The sequence below is a fragment of the Aulostomus chinensis genome, chromosome 24, assembly GCF_037954235.1.
Source record: "Aulostomus chinensis isolate RoL2024-O1b breed Wild chromosome 24, RoL_Achi_v1.0, whole genome shotgun sequence".
Lineage (NCBI taxonomy): Eukaryota > Metazoa > Chordata > Actinopteri > Syngnathiformes > Aulostomidae > Aulostomus > Aulostomus chinensis.
The window spans coordinates 17,812,501-17,837,654 of NC_141343.1; the positions used below are offsets into that span (position 1 = coordinate 17,812,501).

A 25,154-nucleotide genomic window follows, 5' to 3' on the forward strand; every position below is an offset into this window, starting at 1 on the left:
TTGATGGGGGACTGGATGGTAGACTGGTTCATGGGAGGGGAGGCAGGGAGAGCAAGCCAGCTTGATGGGGGACTGGATGGTAGACTGGTTCATGGAAGGGGAGGCAGGGAGAGCAAGCCAGCTTGATGGGGGACTGGATGGTAGACTGGTTCATGGAAGGGGAGGCAGGGAGAGCAAGCCAGCTTGATGGGGGACTGGATGGCAGACTGGTTCATGGGAGGGGAGGCAGGGAGAGCAAGCCAGCTTGATGGGGGACTGGATGGTAGACTGGTTCATGGGAGGGGAGGCAGGGAGAGCAAGCCAGCTTGATGGGGGACTGGATGGTAGACTGGTTCATGGGAGGGGAGGCAGGGAGAGCAAGCCAGCTTGATGGGGGACTGGATGGTAGACTGGTTCATGGAAGGGGAGGCAGGGAGAGCAAGCCAGCTTGATGGGGGACTGGATGGTAGACTGGTTCATGGAAGGGGAGGCAGGGAGAGCAAGCCAGCTTGATGGGGGACTGGATGGTAGACTGGTTCATGGAAGGGGAGGCAGGGAGAGCAAGCCAGCTTGATGGGGGACTGGATGGTAGACTGGTTCATGGGAGGGGAGGCAGGGAGAGCAAGCCAGCTTGATGGGGGACTGGATGGTAGACTGGTTCATGGAAGGGGAGGCAGGGAGAGCAAGCCAGCTTGATGGGGGACTGGATGGTAGACTGGTTCATGGGAGGGGAGGCAGGGAGAGCAAGCCAGCTTGATGGGGGACTGGATGGCAGACTGGTTCATGGGAGGGGAGGCAGGGAGAGCAAGCCAGCTTGATGGGGGACTGGATGGCAGACTGGTTCATGGGAGGGGAGCGCAGGCCGGTGTAACAGTAGGGAATAGGGGGGGGGGGCGATGCAGGCGGCGGTTGGAGCTCTGGTGGATCTGTGGAAACACAGAGAGACTGCGAGACACCAAGGCCAAACTACAAAGTGCAACAAGTAATGGTAATGACAGTTCCAAAAATGTGCAGGGAGGAGAGGAGGAGAGAGGGGGAGAGGAGAGGAGAGGAGAGGAGGAGAGGAGAGGAGAGGAGAGGAGGGAAGGGGAGGGGAGGGCTCCATGTAACCTGATGTGTCCCCCAGCAGTCTCAGCCTGTAGCAGCATAGCTATCAATGGTTCAGAGCTACCTGAACCAGTCCTGACTGAAGGCTCTGTCATAGAGGAAGGTCTTAAGCCTGGACTTAAACGTAGTTAAAGTGTCTGCCTCTCTGACCCATGGAGAGATGCTGGTTCCACAGTAGAGGAACCGGTACCTGAAGGCTCTACCTCCCAGTCTGTTTTTATTGATACTGGGAATCACTAACAGACCTGCATTCTGGGAGCGGAGTGCTCTGGTAGGACAGTAGGGACTAATGAGCTCTTTCAAATAGGATGGAGCTTTATCACTGAGAGCCTGATGAGTCAGCAGAAGGACTTTGAAGTCGATTCTAGATCCTACAGGAAGGAGAGAAGCTAAAGTGGAGAGATGTGTTCTCTTTTCTTAACTCCTGTCAGAACCCTCGCTGCAGCGTTCTGGACCAGCTGGAGACTCTTTAGGGAGTATTTAGGACATCCTGACAGGAGAGAGTTGCAGTGGTCCAGCCTAGAGGTGATAAATGCATGCACCAGTTTTTCAGCATCACTCTGGGAAAGGATGTTCCTAATCTTAGCGATACTTCGCAGATGGAAGAAGGCGGTCCTGGTCACATGCTTTATGTGGGAGCTGAAGGAAAGGTCCTGGTCAAAAATGACCCCAAGGTTCCTTGCAGTTGTCCTCAGGGTCAGGGTGATGCCATCTAGAGTAGTGATCTGGTTAGAGAGGTGTCTCTGAGGTGTTTAGGTCCAAACATGATTACCTCAGTTTTATCTGAATTGAGCATTAAGAAGTTAGAGGACATCCAGGATTTAATGTCTTTCAGGCAGTCTTGCAGATTAGTAAGCTGGCTTGTGTCGTCTGGCTCCATCGACCAGTAGAGTTGTGTGTCGTCCTCATCACAGTGGAAGTTGATCGAGTGCTTCTGGATTATGTCACCTAATGGGAGCATGTAAAGAGTGAAGAGAATCGGTCCTAAAACTGAACCCTGTGGTCCACCATATGTGACTCTGCTGTACTCTGAATGGTCATTATTAACATTAACAAACTGAAACCTGTCAGATAAGTAGGACTTAAACCATTTTAGGGCAGGTCCTTAATCCCAATTTCATGGTCTAGTCTCTGTAGCAGGATGCTGTGGTCGATGGTGTCAAATGCAGCACTGAGGTCCAAAAGGACAAGCACAGAGACCTCTGTCTGAAGCTATAAGAAGATCAGTAGAGACTCTGACCAGTGCTGTTTCAGTGCTATGGTGTTCCCTGAATCCAGACTGGAAGGCTTCAAAGAGCTCGTTGCTGTGCAGATGTTCATGTAGCTGCTCCAGGACAACCTTCTCAAGGATCTTGGAGATGTAGGGAGGTTGGATATTGGCCTATAGTTGGCTAACACATCTGGGTCAAGAGAAGGTTTTTAAGTAAAGGGTTGATGACAGCCACCTTAAAGGCCTGTGGCTCATAACCTGTGACTAAGGAAAGATTAATTTGGTTTAATATAGAAGTGTTGACTAGAGGGAAGGCATCCTTAAGGAGGCTTGTTGGGATGGGATCCAGCAGACAAGTGGCTGACTTGGAGGAACCGACTGCAGAAGTTAATTCTGACAGGTCGATGGGGAGAAGCTGTCCAAGTGAGCACCAAGTCTGGAAGGTGCTTCTATGGGGACTGTAGTCTGTCCTCCATTACTGGCAATCTTCGTTCTAATATTCACAATCTTTTCAGTAAAGAAAGAAAGGAAGTCGTTACTGCTGAGAGTTGGGGGATGCATGGCTCAACAGCACTATGGTTCTTGGTGAGCCTGCCCACGGTGCTGAAGAGGAACCTGGGGTGGTTCTTATTCTTTTCTATCAGGGACGAGTAGGAAGCGCTTCTGGCATTACGGAGTTCTTTTTTATATATTAATAAACTCTCCTTCCAGGCTTGGCGGACTTCCTCGTGCTGGCTGGAATGTGTCTTCCTTCCCAGTTGTCTGGTCTTCTGTTTTAAGGCACGCAGCTCTGGGCTGTACCAGGGAACTATTCTTTTCTGGTTGATAACCTTCTTCTTCAGGGGAGCTACGGCATCAAGTGTCCCAAGGAGTGCTGCTGCAGTGCTGTCCACAAGATAGTCCACCTGGGTGGGGTGGAATCAGCATAACTGCCCATTATATCACTCCAAGGTGTGGCAGCAAGCTCTGCTGGAATAAGCTCCTAAATCTAGAAACAGCAGTGTCAGATAGACTTCTACTGAAGCAGGACTTTTTCCCAGGTAGGATATAATTTGTTAAAGTAAATTCAAATGTAATTAAGGAGTGATCAGACAAGACGGGGTTCTGAGGAAGAACTATGATGCGGTCAGCTTCTATTCCATAAGTGAGTACTAAATCAAGGATGTGATTAAAAGTGTGAGTGGGTTTGTTTACCCTCTGACAGAAGCCAACAGAATCAAGAAGCGACTTAAACGCAGTGGCCAGAGAATCATCATTGACGTCCACATGGATGTTAAAGTCACCCACTAGAATGACTTTGTCTGAGTTCAATGCCAAGTTAGACAGAAAGTCAGGGAGTTCTTCTAAGAACTCAGAATAAGGTGCAGGAGGACGGTACACCCCAGCAAGTAAGAGTGGTTTCTCTGCTTTCCAGTCTGGGTGGGAGAAGCTGACAGTCAGGCTCTCAAATGAGTTAATGAACAATTAGGTGGAGGGTTAATGAGCAAATTTGACTGATAGATTGCAGCTCCTCCTCCTCTGCCAGTGGTGCGAGGTACATGGTAGTGAATGTAACCAGGAGGGGAAGATTCATTTAAACTAACACACTCATCTTGCTGCTCCCAGGTTTCAGTGAGTGCTAATACACCAATCTGATAATTAGTAATTAAATCGTTCACTAGGAGAGACTTGGATGGGAGAGATCGAATATTTAGCAAACCACATTTAATAGTTTTACTGGGTTGGTTTGCTGGAGCAGTGGTTTTAATTTTAACTAAGTTGCTATAAGTTACTCCTCCAGATTTGGGTGCAGGCTTATACAGCCTCAGGGCAGACACAGTTTCTATAGGCTGGGTGGGTGACAACACCAAGGAACCAGCACAGGGCGTGCTAACCTGCAGCTCTGCCTGCTGGTCTGAACTCTGGGTGCTTGTCAGGGATTAGTATGGCTAACAAACTGGCCTCTGTTCCTAGATAAGAGAGATGCACCATCCAAAGTAGGATGGACGCCATCTCTCCCAATCAGACCAGGCTTTCCCCAGAGGAGCTCCAATTGTCTGTGAGCCACGTTGTTACCTCAGCACCACCTGGACATCCAGCGATGGAATGAACGCATGCGGCTAAACATGTCGTCACTCGCTAAATTGGGCAGCGGGCCAGAGAAAACTACGGAGTCCAACATTGTCTTAGCGTAGTTGCCCACCGAAGCCATGTTAACTTCAGTTAATTCCGACTGGTGTAGCCGGGTGTCATTAGCGCCGACATGTATCACAATCTTACTGTATTTAACCTCACGTTTTGCCAGCATCTTTAGCCTCAACGTCGCCCGCTCTGGCCCCTGGGCTGCACTTCATGCTCGCTGGAGTCTCCACCTTCACGTTGCCAAGAACAGAACTGCCAATGACTGATGTCGGCTTCACAGCGGGGCTGCGAGCTACAGAGCCGACATGAAGAGTTTCACTCTCAGCGGGTGTGTCGCTGAGTGGGAAAGCGGTTGGAAACATGAAGGGTTGGTGGGCAAACACGGGCTTACTGCGTCTAGGTTTCCCTCGTGATGTCACCCAGCGGGACTGGCTAGTTCCCGGCTGCTCGGGAGCTGCGGGGGAGCTGCTAGCGGTGGCTAGGCTAGGTGGCTCCGCACCCGCTCAGGTGGACTGAGCAGCTCCTGAAGGTAAAGGACTAGCGCTAGCTTCCATGGTGCGGAGCCGAGTCTCTAACTCACTAAGCCTCGCCTCCAGGACTACAAACAAACTACACTTTTTACACTAAAGGAGGCAGAGGAGTAACTAAACATCTGGCACATGGAGCAGCAGAGGGAGGGAGAGGTGGGGGAGAGGCGGAAAGAGAGAGAGCGGCCATAGCTAGTATGCTAAGGTGAGCTGGCGGACCTGTGGCAAATAGAACAAACAGAACGAGGAATTTCAGAGCAAAGTCCTGCTAAAGACCGAAGTGACAGAAACCTCTGTATTACACCAAAACGTAGTATACAGTGGTGCTTAAAGCGATTAAGTTAGCAGTACACCTGAGGGAGGATTGAGAGAGTGAACAACACAGCGACAGTATTACAGGCAGGAAATGACGTAACACGCTCACCGGTATCGGGTCAGCAGGCAGCAAAAGGGTCGAGAGGGAGGCCATTGCTAGATTAGAGTGAAGAGTTTACAGGAAAGAAGGACGACTGCAGGTCATTTTACACTTCAGCCTTGTCGTGAACGCTGTGGGTCTAAAGCGTGGATTCAACCGCGTGATCATGAACCAGCAGGGACCAGTTTGAGCACCGAAGCAGTATGTTCAGCAACACACAGGAACAGCAACAGGAAGTGAGGTAACAGGCTTACTGCAACACGTCCACACAAGTCCACAAGTATGATAGGACACTCCCACGTCTACTACTACTACTACTACTACTAGTACTACCAGTACTACTACTCTACATTGCGGCCTGAATGTAATAAATGTTCAAACAAAGAGATGGTTGCTGCTGCTGCGGCTCTGTAAACCAGCGGTTGTCCACTGCTGGCCTTCCCCTCTTACGAATCAAAGAGATAATTCAAGCTGCAAGCAGCGTTGTGAGGGCCTGAGCCCTGGCCTGAATCCCAGGGTGTCCTGGTCCAGTGTGGAGACCTTGTAGTTGAGGAGTTAGAAGCCTGAGTCTGATCAGAGAGTGAGAGCAGAGCTGAGAGCTGGCCCTTTAAGAACCCCTCCCCCACTGCTCTGTCTCTGATCTGTGCTAGAGTGAGAGCAGAGCTGAGAGCTGGCCCTTTAAGAACCCCTCCCCACTGCTCTGTCTCTGATCTGTGCTAGAGTGAGAGCAGAGCTGAGAGCTGGCCCTTTAAGAACCCCTCCCCACTGCTCTGTCTTTGATCTGTGCTAGAGTGAGAGCAGAGCTGAGAGCTGGCCCTTTAAGAACCCCTCCCCACTGCTCTGTCTCTGATCTGTGCTAGAGTGAGAGCAGAGCTGAGAGCTGGCCCTTTAAGAACCCCTCCCCACTGCTCTGTCTCTGATCTGTGCTGGAGTGGAGAGCAGAGCTGAGAGCTGGCCCTTTAAGAACCCCTCCCCCACTGCTCTGTCTTTGATCTGTGCTAGAGTGAGAGCAGAGCTGAGAGCTGGCCCTTTAAGAACCCCTCCCCCACTGCTCTGTCTTTGATCTGTGCTGGAGTGGAGAGCAGAGCTGAGAGCTGGCCCTTTAAGAACCCCTCCCCCACTGCTCTGTCTCTGATCTGTGCTAGAGTGAGAGCAGAGCTGAGAGCTGGCCCTTTAAAAACCCCTCCCCCACTGCTCTGTCTCTGATCTGTGCTAGAGTGGAGAGCAGAGCTGAGAGCTGGCCCTTTAAGAACCCCTCCCCCACTGCTCTGTCTTTGATCTCTGCTAGAGTGGAGAGCAGAGCTGAGAGCTTGCCCTTTAAGAACCCCTCCCCCACTGCTCTGTCTTTGATCTGTGCTAGAGTGAGAGCAGAGCTGAGAGCTGGCCCTTTAAGAACCCCTCCCCCACTGCTCTGTCTCTGATCTGTGCTAGAGTGAGAGCAGAGCTGAGAGCTGGACCTTTAAGAACCCCTCCCCACTGCTCTGTCTCTGATCTGTGCTAGAGTGAGAGCAGAGCTGAGAGCTGGCCCTTTAAGAACCCCTCTCCACTGCTCTGTCTTTGATCTGTGCTAGAGTGAGAGCAGAGCTGAGAGCTGGCCCTTTAAGAACCCCTCCCCCACTGCTCTGTCTTTGATCTGTGCTAGAGTGAGAGCAGAGCTGAGAGCTGGCCCTTTAAGAACCCCTCCCCCACTGCTCTGTCTTTGATCTGTGCTGGAGTGGAGAGCAGAGCTGAGAGCTGGCCCTTTAAGAACCCCTCCCCCACTGCTCTGTCTTTGATCTGTGCTAGAGTGGGAGCAGAGCTGAGAGCTGGCCCTTTAAGAACCCCTCCCCACTGCTCTGTCTCTGATCTGTGCTAGAGTGGGAGCAGAGCTGAGAGCTGGCCCTTTAAGAACCCCTCCCCCACTGCTCTGTCTTTGATCTGTGCTAGAGTGAGAGCAGAGCTGAGAGCTGGCCCTTTAAGAACCCCTCCCCACTGCTCTGTCTTTGATCTGTGCTAGAGTGGGAGCAGAGCTGAGAGCTGGCCCTTTAAGAACCCCTCCCCACTGCTCTGTCTCTGATCTGTGCTAGAGTGAGAGCAGAGCTGAGAGCTGGCCCTTTAAGAACCCCTCCCCACTGCTCTGTCTTTGATCTGTGCTAGAGTGAGAGCAGAACTGAGAGCTGGCCCTTTAAGAACCCCTCCCCACTGCTCTGTCTTTGATCTGTGCTAGAGTGAGAGCAGAGCTGAGAGCTGGCCCTTTAAGAACCCCTCCCCCACTGCTCTGTCTCTGATCTGTGCTAGAGTGGAGAGAGAGGAGGAGCACCAGGACTGGAGGGGGACAAGAGGAAGAAGTCGGCATACGCTGATCCAGAGGGACACAGAACACCATGTTCTTGGAGGGGTTTTTGTCAGGAATGCAGTGGTGTGGTTGGTAGAGCTGTGGGATGGATGGTGTAGACGTGAGAAGCGTTTGTTTGACAGTATGAACCCTGAGAGGACACCAGCCTACACCCATAGGCTTCCATTGGAAGGTGAAACGTGTCTCCCCCACTTTGAGGGCTTACAAAATCCAAACCATTGGCGCTTTATAAAAAGTTTTAACAACTTTTAATCAGCACAGTTGGGAGAGAAATGTGTGAAAGTTTGGAAGCGATAGCATTAATGCCCTAGGAGGGATAGATTTTGCTGGGGGAGTAAAAAAAGTGCTCATTTTTACAGTTTTGTCCAATTTGTGGACATTCTGTTGTAGATAGGTGAGGGGTCAGAGTGAAGGAATTGTTGGTCTTGATGAGACGAGTCCAACGGTGTTGGTCCCATGTTTGTAGGACATTCCTACAGGCCGTGGCGTGGTTTTTTGTGTATCTAGGTGGCGCTATTGATTAGAGTGCTGTTTTTTTGTATAATTATAAAATTTTTAGCCGCACTCGATGTGTGTACGAAATTTGATGAGTTTTTGAGCATGTTTAGGGGGTCAAATGAACTTTTGAAGTGGCGAGCAAACATAGGGTCTGGTCTTCGCCCCGAGTGCCTCGGGGCTCAGGCCCTACCGACATCCTCTTGTTTCATCTTCGTGAGCTAAGGATTTCTGTTAGTTTCATCGTCCTGAAGTGAGAAAGAAAACGAGGGTTCAGACAGAAACTATGTTCCTCAACGTGTTTATTGAGTAGTGGAGGACGGTTGCCATCAACTCGTCCTGGTGGTGAAGACGTCCCACAGAACAAGACCGCAGCACATTTACTCAGGAACCTCGGCTGATGTCATTGCCATGATGCTCATTTTCTTCTGGGTGATAAACTTTGATGCGTACTTAAATGTGTCATGTCCCTCAACATTAAAGTTAAAACCAAACAAAGGAAACTCTGGAGTCTTGTCGAAAAATGACATTGATCTTTCAGTTTGGCAGTCTCCTCTTTGTGTTCTGTGCGCCTGCAGCCCCGACCGATTATCTGGATGCAAAGAAGGGCCGGATCTTCATGCTGATAGCCTTGAGCGAGTACCAGCTCCCCTTCCAGTTCATCCACACCACGCCGTCGTCTGTGCCATGTTTTGCCATATGGCGTGTGTAGGCACCGCCGATGTAGTATCGGCCGTTGGGATTGGCTGAGTGACAGCGGTTGTACCACCAGCCACCTCCATCCTCCCTGGAGCACTGTTTGGACGGGTCACCGGGGTTCCTGGTCAAAGCGATAGAGAGATGAGAGGTTAAGCAGTTGTCAGGTGATGTCATCATGGTTGGAAGCATGTTAGTGGATTTTCTCCCACCAGTTGTCGTTATCTCTGTCGTAGGTGCTGAACATCATGCCGTTGTGTATGGTCATGGTGCGGTTTTCACCAAAGAGTTCCAAGGAGCCATCCAGGAAACAGTTGCCAGCGGTTCCAGAGTAACTGCCCACTGCCAACACGTAGTTGGATGTCTCTGATTGGATGGAGAACTGCTGGTACTGGGCATGGACCTGAATGACAGCAGAGGACATTCGAGTGTCACACCAAACTGCTTCCCTCACAGAGTGCAACTACAACAGTAGGGGGGCAGCACCTGGCCGAGTCACCAAAAACTGTCCGTGTCTGCAGTTTGTTTCACTATGGAGGGTGACTGGGGCACAAGGTGCGTCCTCGATAAAACCTAAGGGGCGTGGCTTTGTTGGTGGGCACCCTTGGCCCCACCCGAGCAACTGCCTGATGTTCAGAGCTCCTGGACGCGAGTAGGAGATCTCCGGTGGCCGGTATCACAACACTTAGCACACCCAGACATCTGTGACTTGAATAGTAGGGGAGTGTTCTGGAGTTTTTTGTCCCTGGCGTTACGTACTAACAGTAAAGAGCAGGAAGATTTTCAAGGTGCGCTAATGTCAAATAAACAGAAATTGGCAATTCTGACTGTAGGGTTTCAACCTCATATTCATTCCACGTTTGTAATTCGTGCTTGGGAGCAACTGAACTAGAAAGAATCAAGAATCTTCCAAGAAACAGCATCAGTCCAGCTAATCCAGAATCATCTGGTGACCAACTCCAGGTAGACTCACCTTGGCTCCTGTCCAGTCCTGCATCTCAACTAGAACCTCAGTCGGGCCCATCTGGGTCAGCTGACTGATGCGGTCATTGCCCAGCCAGCTCTCACCTGTCAGATGACCAAGTGTTGTTGCAAAGTACGAGAACGATACAGAAAATCTAAGTATGCTTCAGTCGACACTGCAAGCAGCTCACCGGGACTCTCACAGTAACCTTTGCCAGCGTCAAAGGCAATGTTTCCGAAACCACGTTGATATTCGCTCCAGCGTCGCCCAAAGTCCACACTGCCATCGAGTCTGCTCTGGATCAGAAGCCATCCTGGGGAGATGAAACAGAAACGTTTGAGCGGTACATTATATGCAGATGATACTGTGTTACATGTAACCTTGCAAATCTGTGTCTTGTTTTGTCTGTGCAAAATTTCTTTTAAAGTCGCGAGGAATTAAAAGATGAGTGTGAGTGAGTTGTGACTCGTTACCGCCATTCTGGGTGGTCTGGTCACAGTAGACCTTATACGGTGGGTAGAAGCTGGATGGCTGGATCAGGTACATCTGAGAGTCCTCTCCTCCGCGGCGGTAAATGTCTTCACACTCCTTACCTGAGGCCAACACACACAAACATCACACTCCTGGGGTTCCACAGTTCAGTAGTCTGTGCCTTAATCTGTAACATTTAGTTGTTTGGAGTGTTGTCTACACTCTACTCACGGAGTTTAACAGAAATAGAGATTCTGATCACATGACCAAACATGAAGGAGCCTGGTTTTTCTGTCCAAGCACTTGGTCTGAGACAGGGCTCACCAATCTTTGAAGCTGACAGCTGCTTCAAAGGGCTGCCAGTTCGACGCACATGTAGATATTGTTTATATACAAAATGTGTTTTTTTATCTACATGTAAAAACCTGTTTTATACATAGATAAATCTGGGACAGGCCTGTTGTCACTTTCAAATTCACACCAATGCAAGTGTGATTAAAAAATACAAACCAAAAAATTAAATGGATCTCACTGGTGAGCTATTTTTAGAACAGGCCCACGGGCGACTCGTGGTCCTTGTGGGCGACCCGGTGCCCACAGGCACCATGTTGGTGACGCCTGGTCTAAGATGAGGTAGGTACTGATCCTGCTCAAAGGAACTAGACATCAGTTTAAGAGCATTGAGGTGGCTGCAAAGGTTGGTAGTCCTGGGAGAGGTTCAAAAGGGGCATCAAGCGCATTCACGAAGTTTTCCTAGAATGGTGCCTACCAGACACGACAGGTATGGGACACTTGGTGATGCATGGCTCCTTGCAGTTTTCGGTCTGGGTCTGGATGGCTTTCTCCAACTTCTGGATCTTCAGCCTGATCTTGTCCAAGACCCCCTAGAGGCATGATGTATATATGATGATGATGATATATAAATATATATATATATAGAGAGAGAGAATGAAGAGTCTCATTGATTGGCTCTTTTGTAGGATTTGGAGGAGGGGAACATCTCTACGGCTGGGACTGAATGGGACTCATCATTCCTTGAAACTGACTTGAACTCATGTTGTGTCTGTCCTACCTGCAGCATTCGGATGTTGGAGGGGAAAACTGTGTCTACTATTTCCTTGATGTAGGCGTGTTGATCCTCCACACTGTCGGTGAACTGACCCACCACCCTGTTATTGTCTGACATGATGGAGGGATCAGTGATGGTAGAGCAGAAACTCTTCATACATGTTGACATTATTTACATTAAATATATAAAAATTAACCGGCGAAGGCAGGAAGAAGCAGAACCATCAGGCTGATGGTTCATAGGCTCACTATTGCTGGAAGGGAATCCATCCATACTACAGTAAGACGGTCTCACCGGTGATAAGTTTCTGTCTCTCCCTCAGAGAGACAGACATGCCGTGGACGTAGTTGTAGATGCTGTTGGACGAGTGGGACAGGTCCTCCACTTGGGGCTTCAGCTCTTGAATGCTCTGGGACCACAAACACCAGATTAGCGAATGCAAGGCCAACATTTTGAGGCTCCGTATGCTAACATTCCTCAGAAGATGCCATGGTAATACATGTGGAGGCGTTACCGTCTTGACGTTCCTCTCCTGCTTCAGCAGTGTGGTCTTCAGCTCACAGCCAGTTGGACACAGGACACCCTGATGGACAGAAGGACAAAACCTCATTAGCTCGTGAGCTTCCATCTCTCAGACATTTACAAGCACCCCTCCTGGGCTCGGGCCTCTAGAAAACCTAGACATGTTAGTGTAGCAGATCAATGGCTGCCCGCCATGTTTATACTCATCAACATTCGGGGACGAACCATCTCCTCGGAGGCATGGGTGCATCCTCCGCTCTCCGGCTGCTCCTCCTCCTCCTGCACTACCTGCTGTCCGGTCGGGGCCGGCGGGGTACGGCTGCTGTACCTGGACGACACGTTTCACCCCGTAATGTAATCATCCTGTTCATTCATCACCATGTCCATGAGTCTCATGAGTCCATGTGTGATACCTGTTCCTGCCACCCCTTGGGGGAGGGGAATAGTGGTTGGGGTTGTAGTGGTCCTTGCCTTTGATGAGTGGGCGGTAACCACGAGCGTCGACAGTCTATCGGGGGTCCGGTGAGGAAGTTTTAAGGGTGTTGAAAGAGACAAATGTAAATCAAAGCATCAAAGCAAAGCTGATGGACTTACGGTTCCGTTGCTCCCTGGCGAGGCCTTGGAGTCCTGCGGAGAACAACCGCGAACTGACGTCAGTAGAAATCAGATACTTTCATTTGTAATTTATGTCGGCTTAAATTCGTCTCCTCTAAACAAAGATGGAAGAATGAATAAGAGAATTAGTTCTGCAGAGATGAGGCGGTATGTTTGTGACAGGGAGGCCGTAAGGCACGAATATATCAGAGTCCGTGTGAATGTTCCAATTTTCCATGTAACTGACGACTTTCATGTTGAGTTTGATCAATTTTAAGTTTTATTTTGTATATTTATATTCATACACTCCTACTTTTACTGTTCAAGTCTATTTTAACTTTATTTTATGATAATAATCAACTGACACAAGTAAATGTTTATGTATTGGTAAGACAATCCATCATTTAGAGACTGAATTTAAGAACTTTGGAGTTCGCTGTGGCGCTACAACACGATTGGCTGGTATCGGATAGGAATGATTGACGCCGCCGCAGTGTTTCAGCACATTTGGATGAAATCGATAACTGCAAGAATTTGACATCAAAAGGAAAAACTGTTTTTAGCGACTGGGAGGAAAGTCGCCTCCTTGACGGAGGGGTGCACACTCCAGCGTCATACTTAGAGATGTTGCCAAGGCAACTTAGTGGTTACACTGGAAGAGAGAAACCACTTTAGGGAACAACAGCAGCATTAGCAAAGTTCTCATTGTCTGGCTGTCTCTACGTTTGGCTCACCAGGTCGTAGTCATCGTACTGCAGGTCGCCCTGAGCCACAGCGGCGCACACACACAGACACAACAGCAGCAGCGTCTTCATCCTCCTAAAGCTTCTCTTCTCTTCTTCCTCTGAAATCTGACGCGACGCTGCATTTATCTTCGTCTGTCTCATCGATCCATGAAGCAGGTCAACGGCCGACATGACGTGTCCTCGCCGTAACAAACCATGAGTCAGTGTTTAGCGACATGTTGACTCTGACCAAAGTACAAATGGTACCAAACATGTTCTCTTAAACCAGAGAGATACGTCCATAGATGAAAATACTACGTCGTCAGGTACAAGTATTTGGAGACAGCATGTTGAGACAACACAAACGTCCAGACTGGACACGACAACAATCATTCAGTGACTCACAGGGCATTTGGGACTGAACCAAATATACTTTTATGAAAAAATGTATTTAACTGTTAATTACATCAAGAAATGATTTTATTATTATTACTTTTATTTCGCACAGTTGAAAAAGTGAACAAAGATAACAAATGATCAGAAGTGCATGGAGAGGCGAAAAACCCAAAAGGCTTCTTTAAAGCCTCCACTTAAAGTAACATCAAAAAATTTAGAAATTACTCAGTATATGTACATATCAAAAAGAAAAATGAAGCTACTCAAACTTTATGGCAAACTGGCAATGGAACACATGCAACAACTAGGACAACGAAAGAGGGAAAGAACTTTGCCCTCAGATGAATGATTTTCACACAAAAACACAAAAACCTTGAAAATAAACTTAAAATATACATCGATAATTATGAGACGTTCATTTGACAACATGCATACAAACACACATACATTCATACACACATGTAAACATACATTCATACACACGTATACCTACATTCATACACACATGTAAACATATTTTCATATATTCATACACACATGTAAACATACATTCATACACACATGTATACCTACATTCATACATACATGAAGACATATTTTCATACATTCATACACACATGTAAACATACATTCATACACACACACGTATACATACATTCATACATACATGTAAACATATTTTCATACATTCATACACACATGTAAACATACATTCATACACACATGTATACCTACATTCATACATACACCTAAACATATTTTCATACATTCATACACACATGTAAACATACATTCATACACACATGTATACCTACATTCATACATACATGTAAACATATTTTCATACATTCATACACACATGTATACCTACATTCATACATACACCTAAACATATTTTCATACATTCATACACACATGTAAACATACATTCATACATACATGTAAACACATTTTCATATATTCATACACACATGTAAACATACATTCATACACACATGTATACCTACATTCATACATACATGTAAACATATTTTCATACATTCATACACACATGTATACCTACATTCATACATACATGTAAACATTTTCATATATTCATACACACATGTAAACATACATTCATACACACATGTATACCTACATTCATCCATACACCTAAACATATTTTCATACATTCATACACACGTATACCTACATTCATACACACATGTAAACATATTTTCATATATTCATACACACATGTAAACATACATTCATACACACATGTATACCTACATTCATACATACATGAAGACATATTTTCATACATTCATACACACATGTAAACATACATTCATACACACATGTAAACATACATTCATACACACGTATACATACATTCATACATACATGTAAACATATTTTCATACATTCATACACACATGTAAACATACATTCATACACACATGTATACCTACATTCATACATACACCTAAACATATTTTCATACATTCATACACACATGTAAACATACATTCATACACACATGTATACCTACATTCATACATACACCTAAACATATTTTCATACATTCATACACACATGTATACCTACATTCATACATACACCTAAACATATTTTCATACATTCATACACACATGTAAACATACATTCATACATACATGTAAACATATTTTCATATATTCATACACACATGTAAACATACATTCATACACACATGTATACCTACATTCATACATACATGTAAACATATTTTCATACATTCATACACACATGTATACCTACATTCATACATACATGTAAACATTTTCATATATTCATACACACATGTAAACATACATTCATACACACATGTATACCTACATTCATACATACATGTAGACATATTTTCATACATTCATACACACATGTAAACATACATTCATACACACATGTATACCTACATTCATACATACATGTAAACATATTTTCATACATTCATACACATGTAAACATACATTCATACACACATGTATACCTACATTCATACATACACGTAAACATATTTTTACACATTCATACACACATGTACACCTTCATTCATACACACATGTAAACATACATTCATACACACATGTATACCTACATTCATACATACATGTAGACATATTTTCATACATTCATACACACATGTAAACATACATTCATACACACGTATACATACATTCATACATACATGTAAACATATTTTCATACATTCATACACATGTAAACATACATTCATACTCCGATGTATACCTACATTCATACATACACGTAAACATATTTTCACACATTCATACACACATGTACACCTTCATTCATACACACATGTAAACATACATTCATACACACGTATACATACATTCATACACACATGTACACCTTCATTCATACACACATGTAAACATACATTCATACACACGTATACATACATTCATACATACATGTAAACATACATTCATACATACTTGTAAACATATTTTCATACATTCATACACACATGTATACCTACATTCATACATACTTGTAAACATATTTTCATACATTCATACACACATGTAAACATACATTCATACACACATGTATACCTACATTCATACATACTTGTAAACATATTTTCATACATTCATACATATATACAGCTCTACAGCTGTCCAGTTTCATTTGGCAGAAGCTTTTGTCCAAAGCGTCATACATCACAAGCATGAATTCAGACTGGAGGGAGAAACCTCAGTGAGTAGACAAAGAGCTTAACGTTGGATTGGCAGCAGGTGCTGCCATCTAGTGGCAGGAGTAGTGACGGTTTGTTTTTTCTTAATATAACGTCACCACAACCAACAATTCCACATCAACAATATCTTCAGTACTCCTGACTGGTTCTACCCTGAGGACCAGGAGGAGGAGGCTCAGGTTTGAGGGCCTTGTGTTCCCTGAACAGTTGAGCCTTCAAACGGCTCTTAAAAGCAGGGAGGGGCACTGCGGGTTGCATGGAGGTACTGTCATGTGACTTTTGTCGCTAATTTTCCACCTTGCAGATCCACACACAAATGCAATGAATTACAGGACACTTCTTAGAACGTTTACCGGCATTTGTCTGTTGATCTGAAGGCGGAAAATTTGTGTCAAAATTCACACCTACAAACATATGGGCCTGTGATTCTTTGGGCAGGTCTTCATGTTTGCTTGTCTTCAAGCAGGTAATGATGAGGAAAGCTGCTGGTCCAGAGGGCTGCGTTCTGCTGCTTCATGAAAGCAGATGACAAACAGCAGACACAGGCGGGAACAGCAGGTCCCCGGGACCAATGGCTCCCGACAGATGGCCCTGTCGCCTGTGAGTTCATGCTAGGAGATAGCTAACAGGCTTCAGGCAACAGTCGCATCACTTCCTCATCTCCTGTTTGCTGAGAGCTAACCAAACACGGCACCTTGCATGACTGTCACAGTTCAATGCTGAAGAATCAACAATCTGTCCATATAAGCCTGGAGACATCAGGAGCTGCTGTGAGAGCCAGACATGAGGCGGGTTCTCACGCTGGGTTCCTTAAGTAACCTCTGGAAACTCCATCGCCAAGAACAGAACACAGCAGTACTCCTGAGGCTGAAAAAGCTTTTGCTTCTTTTTACACAATTAATCACCTTGATCACCATCACCACCACCACAACCACCATCACCACCACCACCACCACCACCACCACCATCACCACAACCACCATTGCCGCCACAACAACCATCACCATCATCACCATCACCACAACCACCATCACCAGCACAACCACCACAACCACCATCACCATCATCACCATCACCACAACCACCATCACCACCACCACCCTCACCACAAACCACCATTACCACCACAACCACCATCACAACCATCACCACAACAACCACCATCACCACCATCATCACCACCACAACCACCATCATCACCATCACCACAACCACCATCATCACCATCACCATCATCACCACCATCACCACAACCACCATCACCACCATCATCACCACCACCATCATCATCACCACCATCACAACCATCACCAACATCATCAAAACCATCACCACCACCATCACCACCATCATGACAATCACCACCATCATCACACCATCATCACACCACCATCACAACCATCACCACCACCATCACAACCATCACCAACATCATCAAAACCATCACCACCATCATCACCACATCACCACCACCACCAGCACCATCACCACCACAACCATCATCACCACCATCACCACCATCATGACAATCACCACCATCATCACACCATCATCACACCACCATCACAACCATCACCACCACCATCATCACACCATCATCACACCATCATCACCATCATCACCATCACAACCATCACCAACATCATCAAAACCATCACCACCATCATCACCACATCACCACCACCACCAGCACCATCACCACCACAACCATCATCACCACCACAACCATCATCACAACCACCATCACCACCATCATCACTACCACCACCATCACAACCATCACCACCATCATCACCACCACCATCACAAACATCACCACCATCACCATCATCTTAACCACCACCACCATCACAACCATCACCACCATCATCACCACCACCATCACAAAATCACCACCATCACCATCATCTTAACCACCACCACAACCACCATCACCACCATCATCACCACCATCACCATCATCATCATCATCACCACCACAACCACCATCACCATCATCACAACCACCATCACAAACATCACCACCATCACCATCATCTTAACCACCATCACCATCATCACCACCATCACCACAACCACCATCACCACCACAACCATCATCACAACCTGTCACGATCCCTGTCTCGTGCTTCCTGCTTTATTTTGTAGTCATGTCCTGTCTTCCTGTCCTCCCCCCTGTGATTACCTCATGTGTCTCACCTGGGTGATTGCACCACCTGTGTCTCGTTTCCCCTTTTGTATTTAACCTGTGTGTCTCCTTAGTTCCTTGTTGGGTCATTGTCTTCACTTGTCATCAGTTGTCAGTTTTTGGCTGTCATCATTTGTCGTTATTACAGTTTTGTCTTGTCTCGTCTTGTCAAGCCTCCTGCCTCTCATCAAGCCTCCTGCCTCACGTCAAGCCTTCAGCCTCTCGCCACGTCTCAAGCCGTCGGCCTCACGCCATATAAAGAGGAGGACTTCAGGGGCACCCGGCTGGCCTTCGGGGGTCCTCGCTTGGTGCAGCGAGCCCGCAGGCCGACTCGGCCCCCATCCGGGAGGCCCAGGAGCTCCCGGCCCCACGGATATGAAAAGGCTGGCCGCCCTCGTGTTCCGAGGAAGCCAGGTCCAGCCCTCATCCCAAACCCAGCAGCTGCTACACCTTCACCGCCGCCATGGGTCCTGGCGGGCGTCACTCCTGTTCCGGCGCCGAGGATCCTGGCTGGCTCTACTCCTGTTCCGCCACCGAAGGTCCTGGCGAGCGTCACCCCTGTTCCGACGCCGAGGATCCTGGCTGGCTCAACTCCTGCTCCGCCGAGGGTCCTGGCGGGCGCCACTCCTGTCACAGCGCCGAGGGTTCTGGGGGGCTCCATCCCCATCGCAGCGGCTGCTGCGCCATCTCCCCCACCGAGGGTCCTGGCAGGCGCCACTCCTGTTCCAGCGCCGAGGGTGCTGGCTGGCGCCATTCTTGCTCCGTGCCTCCTGGGCCGGCCCCCTGACTCTCCGTGGTCTGCGCGGCCTCCGGGCCGCCCCCCTGACTCTCCCTGGTCTGCGCGGCCTCCAGGCCTCCGGGCCATCCCCCTGACTCTCCCTGGTCTCCACAAACATCACCACCACCATCACCAGCATCATCATCATCACCACCATCACCACTATCACCACCACAACCACCATCATCACAAAAAAACCCATCACAACCATCATCGCAACCACCATCATCATCATCACCACCACCATAACCACCACCATCATCATCTCCACCTTCATCATCATCATCATCACCATCATCATCATCACCACCATCATCATCATCTCCACCTTAATCATCATCATCATCTCCACCTTAATCATCATCATCATCTCCACCATCATCATCATCATCATCACCACCATCATCATCATCACCACCATCATCACCATCACCATCATCATCACCATCATCATCTCCACCTTCATCATCATCATCATCATCTCCACCATCATCATCATCATCACCATCATCACCACCACCATCATCATCATCATCATCTCCACCATCATCATCTCCACCATCATCATCACCACCATCATCATCATCATCATCATCTCCACCTTCATCATCATCATCATCATCTCCACCATCATCATCATCATCATCATCACCATCATCATTATCATTATCATCATCACCATCATCATTATCATCACCACCACCATCATCATCATCACCACCATCATTACCACCATCATCATCATCATCACCACCACCATCATCATCATCACCACCATCATTACCACCATCATCATCATAATCATCATCATCACCACCACCATCATCATCATCACCACCACCATCATTACCACCATCATCATCATCACCACCACCATCATCATCATCACCACCATCATTACCACCACCATCATCATCATCACCACCACCATCATCATCATCACCACCACCATCATCATCATCACCACCACCATCATCATCATCATCATCACCATCATCATCATCATCACCTTAATCATCATCATCATCTCCACCTTCATCATCATCATCATCACCATCATCATCATCACCACCTTAATCATCATCATCATCTCCACCTTAATCATCATCATCATCTCCACCATCATCATCATCATCTCCACCTTAATCATCATCATCATCTCCACCATCATCATCATCATCTCCACCTTAATCATCATCATCATCTCCACCATCATCATCATCATCATCACCACCATCATCATCATCACCACCATCATCACCATCACCATCATCATCACCATCATCTCCACCTTCATCATCATCATCACCATCATCACCACCATCATCATCATCATCACCATCATCATCACCATCATCATCTCCACCTTCATCATCATCATCATCATCTCCACCATCATCATCATCATCACCATCATCACCACCATCATCATCATCATCATCATCTCCACCATCATCATCTCCACCATCATCATCATCATCATCATCTCCACCTTCATCATCATCATCATCATCTCCACCATCATCATCATCATCATCATCACCATCATCATTATCATTATCATCATCACCATCATCATTATCATCATCACCACCATCATCATCATCACCACCATCATTACCACCATCACCACCATCATTACCACCATCATCATCATCATCACCACCACCATCATCATCATCACCACCATCATTACCACCATCATCATCATAATCATCATCATCACCACCACCATCATCATCATCACCATCATCATCATCACCACCATCACCATCATCTTTATCATCATCATCATCATCACCACCACCATCATCATCATCACCACCATCATCACCATCATCATCATCATCATCATCATCATCACCATCATCATCACCACCACCATCATTACCACCACCATCATCATCATCACCACCACCATCATCATCATCACCACCACCATCATCATCATCCATTTTCAGTAACCTCATTTCCTTGTGGTCCCACTCTGAAGTCTGATGAAGGTCAATCAAGGGAAGAAGCTGAACGATGCTCATGTACTGAAAATGTACTGTACTGAAAATGTGACAGCATCTTTCCACAAATATCTTGAGGTGATGTATTGGTCTGCTGCCATCTTTACGTCATGTGCTCCTACTTAAACTTGCCAAAATCCACAAAGAAAAATGGTTCCGCCTTCTTCTACCCTGAGGAGAGACATGTCAGAGGGCGCCGTCAGGTGTATTTAGGCATGACGGAGATGCTGCAGGTCGACAGAGGCAGAGCAGCGGTGGTGAGACGATCCCTGGGAGGAGATCACTGAGATTGTGAGCAGTAGAAAACTAACTGACTTGGTTTCTTAGCTCTTGGTTCTGGGTCTGAGTTTGGAGCCATGCGTCCTGTGGAGGCAGCTGTCATCATCCTTGTGGGCGGCCTGATGATCCTGTCAGCGTCTGCATACGATGGTGAGTCACAAACAATGATAAAGATGATGCATAGCAGAGGTAATTGGAACCCGGACCTAGGAGGTACCAAACACACTTTCTGATCTCAACACCAGCGAGTGGCAGCCAGAGTGCATCTTTGACTGTGGTTACGACGATTTGTCACATGACTAAAACCTCAAATGACCAGCTCCCTCTTTCTGACTCAGATGAAATGTGGGATATTTTTGCCAACTGTGAGAGGAACGTTCCGTTAAACCATTGTATCGACGGAGGGTTCCAACTGGACGAGAATCGCTGCATGGCACTGTCCCCAACCGAAAGTGATTTTGACTCTGCAGAGGTGAGTTCCAACCCCGGCAGAACCCACATTAGAACATTTCTGGGTTGCCATGCAGGAACCTTCCCTCATGTTCTTCTGTTGTTCTCAGGCGGAGTGCCAGAGGGAGGGAGGGAACCTGGTGTCGATCCACAATCAGACTCAGTACGACACATTGCTGTGTCTGATGTTGGCAACGACATACCGAAGAGAACATTTCTGGCTTGGCGCCAAGAAGAACGGGGTAGGCAACAGCACAGGACCATGGTCCTGGACTCCAGACCTGGACTTGAAGTTGCAATTTTGATGACTTGTGACTTCCAAGCTGACTTGGATGAAGCTGTCTGTAGGTGTGGTGAAGCAGATGGGGATGCGTAGCCAGCTAGCCAGTCTAACGTTAGCATGACACATCTGTGTTCAACCCTATGCCAAAGGAACACGTTGAGAGATCGTTCAGTCGATGAGCTTTGAGGTCATGGCAGCGTTGTGACAGTGGACGTAGCTGTAAGACTTTGAAGTTGATCCATTGTGTTCCTGTGTATTTGTGTTTCTCTTTTGTGTATCACTGTGTTCATCATGTTACGTTTAACAGTGGTTTTCAGTGCTAACACACACGTATGTTGATGGACATCAGCTGGTTGTCCAGCTCTTCGATAGGAGTCACGTGTGCAGTGTAACACAGCACAGACATCATGATGTTCCTAAATTCTTGACATTGACATTAGGATCCATCACCTCTTCATCATCATTCATGGATTCATTCAGCTCCACAGCATGGTGACGTCATGAGTGACGTGAGTGGAGGGCGGGGCAGCCATGGAGCTCCACCTTGACTCGGCCTTGTTGACTCTCTTGACGTGTCTTTGCAGGACGAGTTTGAGTGGACCGATGGCAGCGGCACAATGACCTTCAACCACTGGCGTGAGGGCATGCCTGACAACTTCGCCGGCAATGAGGACTGTGTGGCCATGAACTCTGGCTGTGAGTGAACACTCCCACATCTCTCTGGCCTAGACTGGTGCACTTGGACTAGTTTACTAGTTTCCTTAACTACTGCTAAAGCCTATGATGGGGGAGGTCTACAAGACCTGAACAAATGGAACCTGATCATGTACCGGAATACAGGCAAGATTCATGTGACTAGAACAGCTGGAAAGAACCTGATGTGTTCTGTAAACAGGTCCAGAGTATATCTGACATGTTGTTGTGGGTTGGGCTTCTTGGCACTTTTTGACGTTGTCATAACAACTGAATACGTTCTCTGGCGTGTTGTCAGCATGGGGGCCATGGAATGATGCGCCGTGTGCAGAGGAAAAATACTTCGTGTGTCAGAAGCCGCTGACGGGCATCGAGGAGTGGTGATGGCGCTGCTCACCAGGTGACGGCGAAGGAACCGCCTGATTCTCCACCCACCAGCACTAAAACAAACCTTTAATGCAATAAAAGTGGAGCATCAGCAAACATGGTCATGTGGTCAATTCTTCTGCTTGTACAAACAAATGCTGTATGTGATGATGTCATGAGTTTGTCTGTTTACAATTAAAGATGTTATTATGGTATGATTGCTCAAGCCCCGCCCCATTTGGACTCTGTGGTTCTAAGGCTGGAACCGCTCTCTAACTGAAGCAAAGTGAAACATGGAACACATGAAACTCCCAGGCTGGTGGAGGAGGTCAGAGGTCGGCGTTCGAGGAGTGAAACCACAGAACCTGAGCACTGTTTTGAAAAGGAACGTGATGGAAGATTCGCCGCTGAGGCAGTTTGTTAGCAGTGACTGGACCTGGCGATCACCAGGCTGCAGCGCCCCCTCCTGAGCATAACACCTCTCCACTGGGACCGAGAGCCCGCCTCTTCCCATCAAATGTGTAGATGCTGGAAGAATGCTGAGGGATTGTGGGTAATGCTGGCGTATTTGTGTTCTTCAAGTAGATGAAGATGTTATCATAAATGTTCTACCTTCAGACATCACATTCAGAGTTTTTATGGTTGGGGTGGTGGGGGTGGAGCCTATCCCAGCAGCCTTCCCCCTGGACAGGTCACCAGTCCATGGCAGGGCCAACACATAGAGACAGACAACCATTGGCTCTCCCAGCCACGCCTACGGTCAATTTAGAGTCTGGATTAACCTGGTCCCTCTTGATGTCTTTGGACTGTGGAGGAAGCTGGAGTACCAGAGAGAACCCAGCAGGAACAGGGAGAACATGGAGACTCACCCAGAAAGACCCCGTGCTGCAGCCGGGGCTCCACCCACAACCTTCTTGTGTGCCTTACTTTGCCGTTTGCGCTGCACAATTTAAATTTAAATTATCTACATTTCTTGTTGTATGTTATTTTCTTACTTGGTATGTTTCTTGTTACTTGTACAGTATTTCTTTTTTAACTTATTTATCTATATTTGTATCGGAGTTGCACCCCAATTTCATTGTATCTGACCATACAATGGCAGTAAAGGCTGTCTATTCTCTTATTCTGAGGCCACATGCTAACCACTGCACCACCGTGCTGCCCTGACAGTACTTAATACTTTGATCAATACAGTTGAAGTACTTATACTCACCACCCGCTCAAAGCTCTTTACAGCACATTTGTGCTCATCATGAGTCATCAACCCACCAACTGAGCGAGTTTGCTTCCTAAAGATTTCCAGGAAAACCCTAAACAGGATAAGCAGTAGAAAATAGACGGACAGACGGACGCTTGGCTCCAACGTGTTCTGTGAATGTCCTGAGGTCCATTACTGCTAGTTAGCCGTCTCAGGGCAAACATTGGCCATTAATGTGTTCGTGACCCCCTCTCTATGTTTAAGAGCAGACTTAAGACCTCCTTGTTGATCAGGCTTATAGTCAGGACTGCTTAGGCTGGCCCTTAGATCTGCTGCTATAGGCTCAGACTGCTGGGATCTCCCATGATGCACTGGGCTTCTCTCTCCTCCTCCTGTCCTCAGACGTGTTACTAACTCCTCTTCTTCTCCCCTCATCCCAGATCCTGGTGCTGCTGGAGGAGGCTCCAGACCTGAAGAGGCTCCAGCTGCCACCCGTAGCTCCACCTGCTCACGTCCCCGTCTGTCC

The 25,154-nt window shown here is 47.2% G+C and overlaps 2 protein-coding genes across 2 annotated transcripts; one reads left to right on the top strand and one right to left on the bottom strand.

Moving 5' to 3' along the window:
• Positions 1-8,474: 8,474 nt before the first annotated feature.
• On the bottom strand, positions 8,475-13,366 carry fgb (fibrinogen beta chain). The gene is made up of 13 exons (XM_086197568.1): positions 13,240-13,366; positions 12,506-12,538; positions 12,325-12,419; positions 12,137-12,239; positions 11,904-11,972; positions 11,684-11,798; positions 11,393-11,499; positions 11,090-11,204; positions 10,323-10,442; positions 10,040-10,162; positions 9,859-9,953; positions 9,098-9,288; positions 8,475-9,009 (listed from the first exon to the last, which is right to left on the bottom strand). The coding sequence occupies exons 1-13, from the start codon at positions 13,318-13,320 to the stop codon at positions 8,778-8,780; spliced, it is 1,479 nt and encodes a 492-aa protein (XP_086053694.1). The 5' UTR covers positions 13,321-13,366; the 3' UTR covers positions 8,475-8,777.
• Positions 13,367-21,081: 7,715 nt separating this feature from the next.
• LOC147239057 (C-type isolectin Sp-CL4-like) lies at positions 21,082-23,448 on the top strand. The gene is made up of 5 exons (XM_086196582.1): positions 21,082-21,788; positions 21,977-22,110; positions 22,199-22,330; positions 22,956-23,067; positions 23,363-23,448. The coding sequence occupies exons 1-5, from the start codon at positions 21,716-21,718 to the stop codon at positions 23,446-23,448; spliced, it is 537 nt and encodes a 178-aa protein (XP_086052708.1). The 5' UTR covers positions 21,082-21,715.
• The last annotated feature ends 1,706 nt before the right edge of the window (positions 23,449-25,154 follow it).

Coding starts and splice junctions, on each gene's coding strand:
- fgb (XM_086197568.1), bottom strand. CDS start 13,320: ATGAAGACGCTGCTGCTGTTGTGTCTGTGTGTGTGCGCCGCTGTGGCT. Junction 10,443..11,089: donor TCCCATACCTGTCGTGTCTG/GTAGGCACCATT, acceptor TGTTGGCCTCAG/GTAAGGAGTGTGAAGACATT. Junction 9,289..9,858: donor AGGACTGGACAGGAGCCAAG/GTGAGTCTACCT, acceptor GCTGTCATTCAG/GTCCATGCCCAGTACCAGCA.
- LOC147239057 (XM_086196582.1), top strand. CDS start 21,716: ATGCGTCCTGTGGAGGCAGCTGTCATCATCCTTGTGGGCGGCCTGATG. Junction 22,111..22,198: donor GTGATTTTGACTCTGCAGAG/GTGAGTTCCAAC, acceptor TGTTGTTCTCAG/GCGGAGTGCCAGAGGGAGGG. Junction 23,068..23,362: donor TGTGGCCATGAACTCTGGCT/GTGAGTGAACAC, acceptor GCGTGTTGTCAG/CATGGGGGCCATGGAATGAT.